Here is a 14,128-nt window from a genome sequence, read left to right as displayed (position 1 = left end):
ACTTGTATTACCAGGATGTTGAATTCTTGTCAACTGAATTGAGCTCTGAAATCAGAATTTGGTATTACACCTATGCATAAAAGAGACTCTACTCTTGAGACTTCTTGTTGGATTAGCTGCAACAATTTAAGTCACTGTGTTGTACAATGACTATGAATTTAACATGTCAAGAGATTCAGAGTTTTTGTTGTCAAGGAACAAAGAGTGGGGATTCTTTCTTTCCAGTGTCATAGAGTAATAACAATGAACACTGCAAAGCAGTACAAGGGAGAAAATTCCCTTCTCCAAGGCAGGTAAATTCTGCTGATGATGGACTTTCACGTAGAGATTTGAAACCCTAACCCTCTCTCTGCAGGTTAGGAATTTTAAAAAGGCTGAATTATTATTTTCTCATTTTACATAATCATTTTTATCTTTGGGGAAGAATATATGCGATATAGAAGAGTCCTTAGATACCATGAAGTAACTTTTATTTCACAGAATGGTGTTGCCTTGTTTTAATTTATCTAGGATATGAATAATTTTAAAGATACATATGTAAATGGTTGAGCAGCTGTGCAGTTGTGATAGGTTGTCAATTGAGAAGAATGACCTTCTGTGTTTATGGTCCTTGACAAAATGACCAAATGTTGGCAGGCATTTGAATCCTTCCTGTGTGCAGGCACAGGGCGAAATGCCTTCCATACAGTTTTCTCATTATTTTATCAATAGTAGCATCATAGAATTTACAAAGAATGTTTGAAATATATTTACGTATGTATTTACATGTTTTGTATATATACACATGTATTTTAAAGGACATCAATACTGTACATATTTTCTCTTAAAGGTATATTACGGACACAGTTCTGTGTCAGTAAATACAGGTCTGTCTTATCTTATGGATTTATAGTATTCTATTTTAAGACTAGACCATAATTTACTTAGCTAATTTTTGATTAATTCGTTTTAAGGTTATTTCTTGTTCTTAAGTAATAATGCAGCAATAAATATTCATGTGTTTACCTCTTTGTGCAGCTGCCTAATTCTTTTAGACAGGTTTCTAGGTGTAGAATTGCTGGGTTGGCGAGTACAGAATGCTTGACTTTTAAAACGATCCTCTTAGATCACGAAAAAGCTAAAACAATTATGAAGAGTTTGAAAAGGCCCCTAGGAATGATATTCTGATGTTCCTCTTGTTTCTGTGCTTTCTTTTGTTTTTAACCCTGCATGGTTGTGTAATGGTATTCTTTTTCCCTTTTGTAGTAAGCTGTGCTAGAACAAAAATGCAATGAAAGAAACACTGGATGAATGAAAAGCCCTGCTTTGCAACCCCTCAGCATGGCAGGCCTGCAGCTCATGACCCCTGCTTCCTCACCAATGGGTCCTTTCTTTGGACTGCCATGGCAACAAGAAGCAATTCATGATAACATTTATACGCCAAGAAAATATCAGGTACTAATGAGAACACTAATACTGGAGCATTTTCACTAAAATGGAATAAATTAGCATATAGTTGACACAACTTATATAAAACTCCTTTACCTTTTCAAGCTTTCCTCTTCTGATTAATTTTCTCATTCCAGATACTTTTTTTTCTTAATAGTCCTTTTCTTTTCTAACATCTGCTGGGTAATTGATTTGATAGTTTTATTGGTGAAATTTCTTTTTCTTTTTTTTTTTTTTCCCTGTGAAAACCTCACTGTTCCTTAGTATCTATTTGGGTGTGTCTGTCCTCATGATCTGGGTAGGAATTGAGATTGGTTTGAACAACCTTGGACTGGCAGAAGAACCATGGTTATAGTCATTTCAGTTCATATTATTCTAGAGAAGTTTTCTGTCCCTGTGAAAATAATTCTTAAAGAAATTGTAAATGCCATTTCAACACATTTACACAGCACAGCTATGTGTAACCGGTATTGTAATGCCTCTGATGATTATTCTTATATAAAGACGTAGAACGTATGCTTTTTGAAGGGGCAGATTTGTTGGAGGAAGATTTTAGAAAACAGTGAAATTTTCTGAATTAAAACAAATCCAATTTTCTAAATTCTGTACTTAGATAAGAAGTGTATAATCTTTTTTTCCCACTGTATTTCTAGGTTGAACTGCTTGAAGCAGCTCTGGATCATAATACCATAGTCTGTTTAAACACTGGCTCAGGGAAGACGTTTATTGCAGTACTACTCACTAAAGAGCTGTCCTATCAGATCAGGGGAGACTTCAACAGAAATGGCAAAAGGACGGTGTTCTTGGTCAACTCTGGTAATAAAAAATTATTTTATCAAATTGTGTGGAGGAAAACTGGATGAGATTTTATGGTTAAGCAGATTTTTTCTGTGGATATTAAGTTAAACTCTTGAAAGTATAGAGAGGTTGATGAATAATGTGTTTGTTGAAGCAGAAATATCATTCTGTCTTATTTCTTAACTTTATAGTATTTCTCTGAAATGTTAGTCATCTTACTTCATAGGTGTCAAACTTCAGTTTTTTTCTAAAACGTAATTGCATTTAATTCTGATTCTGCATTTCTTTTGAAGGATTACTTTCAGAATATAATCTGATCTAAGTAGTTATTTTTGTTTTTGATGTTTTAACTTCACAAAGTGTATCAAAAGGTGCTTGATTATGATCTTGCTATACCAGTTGTAGAAAGAAAGTTAGATGCTTAACTTAAAAGTTAGATATTCAGTAAGAGTTTAAAGTACTGGTTTTTATGTGTTTGGGATTAGATATTAAACTAAAAAGTATAAAATGTGAACATAAACTGCTCGGGTACTAATATAACCATGTCACTCCTCTTCTTTTTTTTTAGATTGTCTCAGCATGTGGTGTTCTCATGTGCTTTAAATACATATTAGTCTGTCTTATTTCTTGGTGATACAATCTGATTTTATTGAAGAAAACAGGAAGGGTGGATCTGGAGTAGTTGCCATTCCAACCTAGAAATTATATTCTTAGATTGGGGAAAAACACCTTTAAAGAAGGAAGGTGGTATAAGGCTCTCTGAAGTGAATGACAGAGGGTGGGGTGGTGAGTCTAATAAGTGTGTTTTGGAGATAACTGTGAAAATATGATTTTAAATTGGCTATCTAAAAAATTGGTGGTTCGGTGTAATATATAATAATAAGGATTTCCTTAACTGTTTAACTGTTAGTAGTCCAGAGAGCCATTTAGGGAAGAGTTCTCATATTCACACGGCATATTATATTTGTAATCAGCAAACCAGGTTGCTCAACAAGTGTCAGCTGTCAGAACTCACTCAGATCTCAAGGTTGGGGAGTACTCAAACCTGGAAGTAAGTGCATCTTGGACAAAAGAGAAATGGAACCAAGAGTTTACTAAGCACCAGGTAAGACTTGTAGAGAATTTTCACTTAATAAATCTGTACAGGTCCTTGGTTTATAAGATGATCTGTATATATGTTTTGGTTGTCCTTATTAGGTTTGAAAACTCTACTTTTCTGTACTTTGTCAGCCTAGAAGCTAGCCCTCATGCATTTTCTTACTATATAATCTCATCCTAAAGCCAAATAAATTACTGACATGTATTGCTCTTATTTGATAGAAAAGAAACAGCTTTTACAGTATGATTTACTTGCTTGAAAAACACAAATTCCTATGACCTATTTCCGTCTTGCAGATAACTTGCTTTCAGAAAGTTTACTCTTGAGTTAAATGTCTTGAAACTGGAGACATTTCTTGGTTGAGATCTTAGCGTCTTTGATGGAAGACTTCCTCTTAGACGTTTCTATGTAGCCAGCTTGTGTTGAGGGCCTTCCGTGTGTTGGATCTGAAGTGGTTAAGAGATGCTTCCTAACTAACCTCAAACAGTCCCCAGTTTGCTAGTATGTCTTACATATTGGGTTAAGCCCTCATTAATAAAGCACTTAAAATCCACAGAATGATAAGTCCCTATCTTCTTCCAGAAAACCTTGTCAGTTTGATGGGGAAAAACTGTGCGAATTGTTTTGTGACCTGATAAAACTGATAGGTCTTATCAGTCAAAATTATGGCTGTAGGAACCTAAAAACCTGAAGTAGATTTAGTAGATTTATCATAAAAACATGGTCTCCATTATCAAAGTTTTTTTTCTTGTCTCTTTCCATGTTTTCCTAATTTTACACCTTGGTTCTCAAGTACGAGCTTCCATACGTTGAGGATTTGGGTTTTAATTTTTACTGATGAGTTTCTTAATCTTCACATAAAATACAGTGGTTCCATAATCTGATTTCATAGAAGTGTGTCCAGGCAGGTGAATGGCATGTGTTGTATACTGATAGCAGTTTTATTTTAGGTTCTTGTTATGACTTGCTATGTCGCCTTGAATGTTTTGAAAAATGGTTACTTATCACTATCAGACATTAACCTTTTGGTGTTCGATGAGTGTCATCTTGCAATCCTAGACCACCCCTACCGAGAAATTATGAAGGTAAGTTTTTAGGTTTTATCAGTCTTAATAATGCAGGTCGAATTACTGAGTATAAGCAATGTTTTTATAGATCAAAAGCAGTATTAGTTACCAGTTTTGGGAACTTGGTTCCAGTGTAGGAATGAATGAATGAATATTAAATTAATGTTCATTTAAATCCATAACCTATAATATTAAACTGTAATAAATGTATAACAAGTTCTAAATCTATAATAAAAATTTAAACAAATCAATAAATTATATGATCTATCATAAGTGAATTACGTAATCCATCATAGCATATTTAAATGTTCCTTTTTGATAAACTGATCTTTTAAACAAGCTACAGTAATTCTGTAAGTGATGCTCTTAGTATTTGTTAGGTCTTCTTGACATGTTTTGTTAGGATGCAGTCTCTTTGGTTAGGGCCTTGCAAAATGAATTCCTTACTGTCAGTATCTTTTGTTATGTTAGCTCTGTGAAAATTGTCCATCATGTCCTCGTATTTTGGGACTAACTGCTTCCATTTTAAATGGGAAATGTGATCCAGAGGAATTGGAAGAAAAGATTCAGAAACTGGAGAAAATTCTTAAGAGTAATGCTGAAACTGCAACTGACTTGGTGGTCTTAGACAGGTATGCACTTAGTATTGACTTGGCTTTAATGAGACCTGCTCTGACAGTGTTAGGCCCTCAGTCTCAGTGCCTTGCAGATAGTCTCTAAGAGAACAAATGGCTCTTAAAAGGAGAGAGCAAGACTAAGAATTCCTCATCAGGACGGTCATCTTCGAATGCAGGAATCTGACGTCATGTCCACAGAGAGTAACGGAGGAGTTTCTGCCTTAAGAGGAAATGTCGCAGAAGCGCGGGCCCATCCTATCTGCTGGTGTTGACGAGGACTGGGAACTCAGGAAATCGGCGTCCTTTTCTGTCAGCGTGGACACTTTGTTGTTCTGACCCACGTGTCCCACATGATGCTTTGAAAGAGCATTTATTTCTTCACAGGATTCAATATTTTACAACCTGCTTTAAAATAATAGGAAACACCCTGTAGTTTTTTTTTTTTTTTTTTCCGGTACTCAGGTCTCTCAGTGTTGTGGCCTCTCCCGTTGCGGAGCACAGGCTCTGGACGCTCAGGCCCAGCGGCCATGGCTCACGGGCCCAGCCGCTCCGTGGCATGTGAGTTCTTCCCGGACCGGGGCACGAACCCGTGTCCCCTGCATCCGCAGGCGGACTCTCAACCACTGCGCCACCAGGGAAGCCCCACCCTCTAGTTTTGAAAGTGGGTGTGAATTTCTGAGAAGATGTTTATGACTTTGAGGTTTGTCTCTTTTCGAAGGGGTTGCTATTTCGAGTTTCATTAAAACGTGCAGACACAAGCAGCCTTTTTGATCTAAGTTGGTGGAAGTGAGCGTATATAAATGAGGTTTTAAAATAAATATAACTAATTTAATTCATATTAAAATACCCTTATTAGATATAGCCTTTAACAAGGTTAAAGATTACCAAGTGGTGGTTCTTAGAACAGTTAGAATAGAGATGACTTATTTCTCAGGTTATGAAGTTAAATCACACATGGGTTTTGAGTACTGGCTCCACTGATTGTAAGCCATGTGACTTCAAGTGAGTCATTTATTGTTCCTGAGCCTGTAAAATGGCATTAGTGGTTTCAAGGGATTCTTTGATGATCAGTTACATTGACATGGAAAACACCTTGCGGTGTACCTGTCATTCAGTAGGATTTTGGAGAGAGTTCTCTTTGTGGAGTGAGGTGAAAAGGTGACGTGTAGATTCATGAAACTTACGAATCCAAATGTAAGGTGAAATACAAATCTCGTGGCCTTAAGGACATGCTGTTTCTGATTTTCCTGAGCTAAGACAGTCTATGATGTAGAAGTGAAAGGCTGTACTTCTGTTTTTATCTGACCTGAATTAGATTGGTAGGCCTGTACTACTTGAAGTCTTTAGGAGAAGCAGTGGTATTAGAGTGTTTGGGTAAAACTGGTAAGTAGTCTATTGAGTCTGGCATTACCTAATTCTCAAAATGTGACTCTTAAAAATTCTCTTTGGGAATGATGAAAACTGTAGTATTTAAATATGTCTTTATTGTATTTCTTTTCCTTAATTAATTATTATATGTGCTTTTAGGATTTTGTGTGTTGTTCTGGTTGTCATATTATGAAAGTCATGGAAGATCCAAGGAATGATATTGTAATTGACTGAAATTTGGGGGAGCTTTCCTGAAGCTTTTATGAAGATACGTTAAAAACACATTAAAAATAAAATTGACATTTGCAAATGCTAAACGTTTTCAAATAGTATGGAAATGGATAAATTTAATGATAACACTTCCTCCCTATGATCTTCTCCCCTCCCCCTTCCCTATTTCTGCTTCTGAGAAATAATCATTATTGAGTTTCTTGAGTATTTTGACTAACATTGTTTCTCATTCTGGATGATGCCTAAGGGGGCAAAAGATGAAAGGCTAAACCTAAAAAACAAAATGAAAAACCTGGGATAACAATGCAGTAACAAAATTCATATTGAGACCTAACAGGCAAACATAGTACGGATAGAAGGAGCACCACTTTAGGAATGCTTGTTGTGAGCCTGCTTGTTATTCCAAATGAAAAGAGGAAGTTGCTTTTTTGGTTTAGATATATAATGGATCGTAATGCTGTAGTGAATTTATTGTGTATTGTGTATTGACAACTTTTGTTTCTGATATTAAAGATATACTTCTCAGCCATGTGAGATTGTGGTAGACTGTGGACCATTTACTGACAGAAGTGGGCTTTATGAAAGACTGCTGATGGAATTAGAAGAAGCACTTAATTTTATCAATGACTGTAACATATCTGTACATTCAAAAGAAAGAGATTCTACTTTAATTTCTAAACAGGTAAGCATATACAAAGTAAGTATGGGGAGTATAATAAAAGGCTTCTATTTATTTTTAATGTTGAAATGAATATTCTTCTAATGAGGCTGTTTTATATACGTTTTAGTTTAAGGCCTTACCTTCTTATCTCTGGACATTTTTCATTGAATGTATCGCATTGGGTTGAGTTTACTATTACCCGACAGACATTTATATTATTAAATATAGACCTCCCTGGTTTAAGGAGATGTCATGATTATTTAAGTATAAGAAATGAGTCCAGTTTTTTTTTTTTTTTCTTGGTCAGATGAATTAGTTCCTGATCAAACCCCTGGGCTGAATGAATTCTGCTCTTTCTTTGTATGTAACTGGATATGAGCTCGGCATCCCTGAATAGTGCAGCTTTGAGAAGCAATTCCTTAGGACAGTGCTTCAAAGCGTGGGCCCTAGATGAGCAGCTTCCCTCTGGAACTTTTTAGACATGCAGATGACAAGCCCCACCCTTGACCTGCTGAGTTTGAAGCTCTGTGGGTGGGGTCCAGCTGTCTGAGATTTGACAAGCCCTTCAGTTATCCCGATGCCATTAAAACTTGAGAACCATTGTCCCAGGACTTTGCAGCCAGTTGTGAATGTTAGCACTGTATTGAATCTAAGTCTTAATTCTCTCCTGCTGATTTTTTTCTGGAGCAGCAGTGCCCAGCCTCTGCTCAACACTTGTCTTCTCATTAAGTCCATGTTCAACCCAGTGTGTCTTTTACTTGCCTGCTAGCTTTAATATGGATTTACATTCTGCTCTGAGCTAGGCTTGTAAGATGTGGCACTCTGGGCATAGATAAAGTTCAAGGAAAATTGTTTTGCTTTTCTTTGATACCTAAAATAAAATTACATACTCTGTTGCATTTGCATATATTCTGCTACATAGTTCTTTGCATATTTACCTGGAAGTAAATGACTCAGTTGTACTTCTTACTAATGATAGTTCTAAAATTGCTTTATTAACTGTATACAATTGCACCTTTTAATTTCTCTTATTGGATTATTTTCGCTGGGGAAAACAAAAGGATGGTTCTGGGCATATATATGAAAAAGTAGAACTTGAAAAGACCACTGGCCCTTCCCCCTAACCTTGGGGAATTAACCTCAGTGTTTATATTAGAGGGGTAAGTTTATTTTGAAGGGCAGACTAAAGATAACTTAAATCCCAGTTAAACTCCATATGAAAATAACTGCATGATTATTGTTTAGCATTTGGGCCTTTACATTGTTTTGTAGATACTCTCAGACTGTCGTGCGGTATTGGTAGTTCTGGGACCCTGGTGTGCAGATAAAGTAGCTGGAATGATGGTAAGAGAACTACAGAAATACATCAAACACGAACAAGAGGAGCTGCACAGGAAATTTCTATTGTTTACAGACACTTTCCTAAGGAAAATCCATGCACTATGTGAAGAGCACTTCTCCCCTGCCTCACTTGACCTGAAGTTTGTAACTCCTAAAGTAATAAAACTGCTCGAAATCTTACGCAAATATAAACCGTATGAGAGACAGCAGTTTGAAAGCGTCGAGTGGTATAACAACAGGAATCAGGATAACTATGTGTCCTGGAGTGATTCTGAGGAGGAGGAGGAGGACGAAGAAATCGAAGAGAAAGAGAAGCCAGAGACAAACTTTCCTTCTCCCTTCACCAATATTTTGTGTGGAATTATTTTTGTGGAAAGAAGATATACAGCAGTTGTCTTAAACAGGTAAATCTCTAAGATTAACATTTTTTCCATAGAAGAACAGGCAGCTTTTTGTTTTGTGAAGCGATATGTTGTAATAGCTGTAAGAGCTACCAGAAGGCTTATGTAAGTGTCCTGTACTTGGCACCATCATCGTAACTCATGTGTTACGCTCTACTGGGATTGACAGGATGTTTATATATACAATAGCTTTCCCCAAAGGCTAGATTTGATATGACTGAGGTTGTTTCCCCTAAAGGATGCTAATAATCTTTTCTAATCCATTAAAACAGAGTGCAAGTGTAGAAAGATTGTTACATTCCAGTAAAGCATTCCTTGTTTTATATTAATTGTTAGATTCAGTTAGATATTTATTCACCTGTGACTGTGATGTGTTAGGCATTGTGTTGAGCATTTCACACCGAGCCTTCTCCTTCAGGTAATCTTTTTTTTTTTTTTTTTTTATTAGTTTCTGCTTTATAACAAAGTGAATCAGTCATACATATACATCTGTTCCCACATCCCTTCCCTCATGCATCTCCCTCCCTCCCACCCTCCCCATCCCACCCCTCCAGGCGGTCACAAAGCACCGAGCTGATCTCCCTGGGCTCTGCGGCTGCTTCCCACTAGCTATCTACCTTACGTTTGGTAGTGTATATATGTCCATGCCTCTCTTTCGCTTTGTCACAGCTTACCTTTCCCCGTCCCCATAGCCTCAAGTCCATTCTCAAGTAGGTCTGTGTCTTTATTCCCGTTTTACCCCTAGGTTCTTCATGACATTTTTAAAATTCCATATATATGTGTTAGCATACGGTATTTGTCTTTCTCTTTCTGACTTACTTCACTCTGTATGACAGACTCAAGGTCTATCCACCTCATTACAAATAGCTCAGTTTCGTTTCTTTTTATGGCTGAGTAATATTCCATTGTATATATGTGCCACATCTTCTTTATCCATTCATCCGATGATGGACACTTAGGTTGTTTCCAGCTCCGGGCTATTGTGAATAGAGCTGCAATGAACATTTTGGTACATGTCTCTTTTTGAATTACGGTTTTCTCAGGGTATATGCCTAGTAGTGGGATTGCTGGCTCATATGGTAGTTCTATTTTTAGTTTTTTAAGGAGCCTCCATACTGTTCTCCATAGTGGCTGTACCAATTCACATTCCCACCAGCAGTGCAAGAGTGTTCCCTTTTCTCCACACCCTCTCCAGCACTTATTGTTTCTAGATTTCTTGATGATGGCCATTCTGACTGGTGTGAGATGATATCTCATTGTAGTTTTGATTTGCATTTCTCTAATGATTAATGATGTTGAGCATTCTTTCATGTGTTTGTTGGCAGTCTGTATATCTTCTGTGGAGAAATGCCTATTTAAGTCTTCTGCCCATTTTTGGATTGGGTTGTTTGGTTTTTTGCTATTGAGCTGCATGAGCTGTTTATAAATTTTGGAGATTAATCCTTTGTCAGTTGCTTCATTGGCAAATATTTTCTCCCATTCTGAGGGTTGTCTTTTGGTCTTGTTTATGGTTTCCTTTGCTGTGCAAAAGCTTTGAAGTTTCATTAGGTCCCATTTGTTTATCTTTGTTTTTATTTCCATTTCTCTAGGAGGTGGGTCCAAAAGGATCTTGCTGTGATTTATGTCATAGAGTGTTCTGCCTATGTTTTCCTCTAAGAGTTTAATAGTTTCTGGCCTTACATTTAAGTCTTTAATCCATTTTGAGCTTGTTTTTGTGTATGGTGTTAGGGAATGATCTAATCTCAAACTTTTACATGTCCCTGTCCAGTTTTCCCAGCACCACTTACTGAAGAGGCTGTCCTTTCTCCACTGTACATTCCTGCCTCCTTTATCAAAGATAAGTTGGCCATATGTGCGTGGGTTTATCTCTGGGCTTTCTATCCTGATCCACTGATCTATCTTTCTGTTTTTATGCCAGTACCACACTGTCTTAATTACTGTAGCTTTGTAGTATAGTCTGAAGTCAGGGAGCCTGATTCCTCCAGCTCCGTTTTTCGTTCTCAAGATTGCTTTGGCTATTCGGGGTCTTTTGTTTTTCCACACAAATTTTGAAATTTTTTGTTCTAGTTCTGTGAAAAATGCCAGTGGTAGTTTGATAGGGATTGCATTGAATCTGTAGATTGCTTTGGGTAGTAGAGTCATTTTCACAATATTGATTCTTCCAATCCAGGAGCATGGTATATCTCTCCATCTATTTGTATCATCTTTAATTTCTTTCATCAGTGTCTTATAATTTTCTGCATACAGGTCTTTTGTCTCCTTAGGTAGGTTTATTCCTAGATATTTTATTCTTTTTGTTGCAATGGTAAATGGGAGTGTTTTCTTGATTTCATTTTCAGATTTTTCATCATTAGTGTACAGGAATGCCAGAGATTTCTGTACATTAATTTTGTATCCTGCTACTTTACCAAATTCATTGATTAGCTCTAGTAGTTTTTCGGTAGCATCTTTAGGATTCTCTATGTATAGTATCATGTCATCTGCAAACAGTGACAGCTTTACTTCTTCTTTTCCGATTTGGATTCCTTTTATTTCCTTTTCTTCTCTGATTGCTGTGGCTAAAACTTCCAAAACTATGTTGAATAAGAGTGGTGAGAGTGGGCAGCCTTGTCTTGTTCCTGATCTTAGTGGAAATGGTTTCAGTTTTTCACCATTGAGGACGATGTTGGCTGTGGGTTTGTCATATATGGCCTTTATTATGTTGAGGAAAGATCCCTCTATGCCTACTTTCTGCAGGGTTTTTATCATAAATGGGTGTTGAATTTTGTCGAAAGCTTTCTCTGCATCTATTGAGATGATCATATGGTTTTTCTCCTTCAACTTGTTAATATGGTGTATCACATTGATTGATTTGCATATATTGAAGAATCCTTGCATTCCTGGAATAAACCCCACTTGATCATGGTGTATGATCCTTTTAATGTGCTGTTGGATTCTGTTTGCTAGTATTTTGTTGAGGATTTTTGCATCTATGTTCATCAGTGATATTGGCCTGTAGTTTTCTTTCTTTGTGACATCCTTGCCTGGTTTTGGTATCAAGGTGATGGTGGCCTCGTAGAATGAGTTTGGGAGTGTTCCTTCCTCTGATATTGTTTGGAAGAGTTTGAGAAGGATGGGTGTTAGCTCTTCTCTAAATGTTTGATAGAATTCACCTGTGAAGCCATCTGGTCCTGGGCTTTTGTTTGTTGGAAGATTTTTAATCACAGTTTCAATTTCAGTGCTTGCGATTGGTCTGTTCATATTTTCTATTTCTTCCTGAGTCAGTCTTGGCAGGTTGTGCATTTCTAAGAATTTGTCCATTTCTTTCAGGTTGTCCATTTTATTGGCATAGAGTTGCTTATAGTAATCTCTCATGATCTTTTGTATTTCTGCAGTGTCAGTTGTTACTTCTCCTTTTTCATTTCTAATTCTATTGATTTGAGTCTTCTCCTTTCTTTTCTTGATGAGTAGTCTGGCTAATGGTTTATCAATTTTGTTTATCTTCTCAAAAAACCAGCTTTTAGTTTGGTTGATCTTTGCTATCGTTTCCTTCATTTCTTTTTCATTTATTTCTGATCTGATCTTTATGATTTCTTTCCTTCTGCTAGCTTTGGGGGTTTTTTGTTCTTCTTTCTCTAATTGCTTTAGGTGCAGGGTCAGGTTGTTTACTCGAAATGTTTCCTGTTTCTTAAGGTGGGATTGTATTGCTATAAACTTCCCCCTTAGAACTGCTTTTGCTGCGTCCCATAGGTTTTGGGTCGTCGTGTCTCCATTGTCATTTGTTTCTAGGTATTTTTTAATTTCCTCTTTGATTTCTTCAGTGATCACTTCGTTCTTGAGTAGTGTATTGTTTAGCCTCCATGTGTTTGTATTTTTTACAGCTCTTTTCCTGTAATTGATGTCTAGTCTCATAGCATTGTGGTCGGAAAAGATACTTGATACAATTTCAATTTTCTTAAATTTACCAAGGCTTGATTTGTGACCCAAGATATGATCTATCCTGGAGAATGTTCCATGAGCACTTGAGAAAAATGTGTATTCTGTTGTTTTTGGATGGAATGTCCTATAAATATCAACTAAGTCCATCTTGTTTAATGTATCATTTAAAGCTTGTATTTCCTTATTTATTTTCATTTTGGATGATCTGTCCATTGGGGAAAGTGGGGTGTTAAAGTCCCCTACTATGATTGTGTTACTGTCGATTTCCCCTTTTATGGCTGTTAGTATTTGCCTTATGTATTGAGGTGCTCCTATGTTGGGTGCATAAATATTTACAATTGTTATATCTTCTTCTTGGATCGATCCCTTTATCGTTATGTAGTGTCCTTCTTTGTCTCTTCTAATAGTCTTTATTTTAAAGTCTATTTTGTCTGATATAAGAATTGCTACTCCAGCTTTCTTTTGATTTCCATTTGCATGGAATATCTTTTTCCATCCCCTTACTTTCAATCTGTATGTGTCTCTAGGTCTGAAGTGGGTCTCTTGTAGACAGCATATATATGGGTCTTGTTTTTGTATCCATTCAGCCACTCTGTGTCTTTTGGTGGGAGCATTTAGTCCATTTACATTTAAGGTAATTATTGATATGTATGTTCCTATTCCCATTTCCTTCATTGCTTTGGGTTCGTTATTGTAGGTATATTCCTTCTGTTGTGTTTCTTGCCTAGAGAAGATCCTTTAGCAGGTAATCTTAAAGATAAATTTTATCAGGGTGTTACTGTGGCTAATTTTTCTGTGTTAGCTTTTTTCCTTACCAGATGTCAATTCAAGTTGGCACGTTTGCAGTGAAAAGTTTTTAACAACTGGACTTGAAATTTGGATTGGTTCATAGACTACATATTAAAATTTTCTGAATCAGAAGAAAATAAAAATGTTAGGGAGGAATTCAGAGGATATTGGCAAAGGTGACAGCGAATGCCAATTAGGTTGTGAATTCCCACCCTACCCCCTTCTTCAATAGAAGTGTATTTTTCCTGAATATAGACCCAGCCAGCCAAGGAGCTACACTTCAGATTTGTGTCAAATGGTCACTTAATGTATGGTTCTTTTGACTTGTGGATGGGTGCTCTCCTATTTATAAGGGCCAAAAAGGGTCCTTATTTTGCACTTCAATCTCCTTTTCTCCAAGATCCATTAAT

General features: G+C 36.6%; 1 protein-coding gene across 8 annotated transcripts in view; it reads left to right on the top strand.

Annotated features, from left to right (window-relative positions):
• Positions 1–14,128, top strand: part of DICER1 (dicer 1, ribonuclease III) — a 75,029-nt gene that overhangs the window by 25,466 nt on the left and 35,435 nt on the right. For 6 of the 8 annotated variants that reach the window (XM_082619720.1, XM_082619719.1, XM_082619717.1 and 3 more), the window contains 7 exons: positions 1,246–1,434; positions 2,082–2,244; positions 3,201–3,331; positions 4,276–4,410; positions 4,864–5,024; positions 7,122–7,290; positions 8,542–9,014. In XM_082619720.1, the coding sequence (XP_082475846.1) occupies positions 1,291–1,434; positions 2,082–2,244; positions 3,201–3,331; positions 4,276–4,410; positions 4,864–5,024; positions 7,122–7,290; positions 8,542–9,014 (1,376 nt within the window). In that variant the 5' untranslated portion in view covers positions 1,246–1,290. The remainder of the gene's footprint in view (positions 1–1,245; positions 1,435–2,081; positions 2,245–3,200; positions 3,332–4,275; positions 4,411–4,863; positions 5,025–7,121; positions 7,291–8,541; positions 9,015–14,128) is intronic. The other 2 variants (XR_014293949.1, XM_082619714.1) reach the window with 1 other exon arrangement.

The sequence above is a fragment of the Mesoplodon mirus genome (assembly GCF_964341445.2).
Source record: "Mesoplodon mirus genome assembly, chromosome: 4".
In the NCBI taxonomy this organism is placed as follows: Eukaryota; Metazoa; Chordata; class Mammalia; order Artiodactyla; family Ziphiidae; genus Mesoplodon; species Mesoplodon mirus.
The sequence above is the reverse complement of the archived record's forward strand: the minus strand, read 5'-3'. Positions and strand labels throughout refer to the sequence as shown.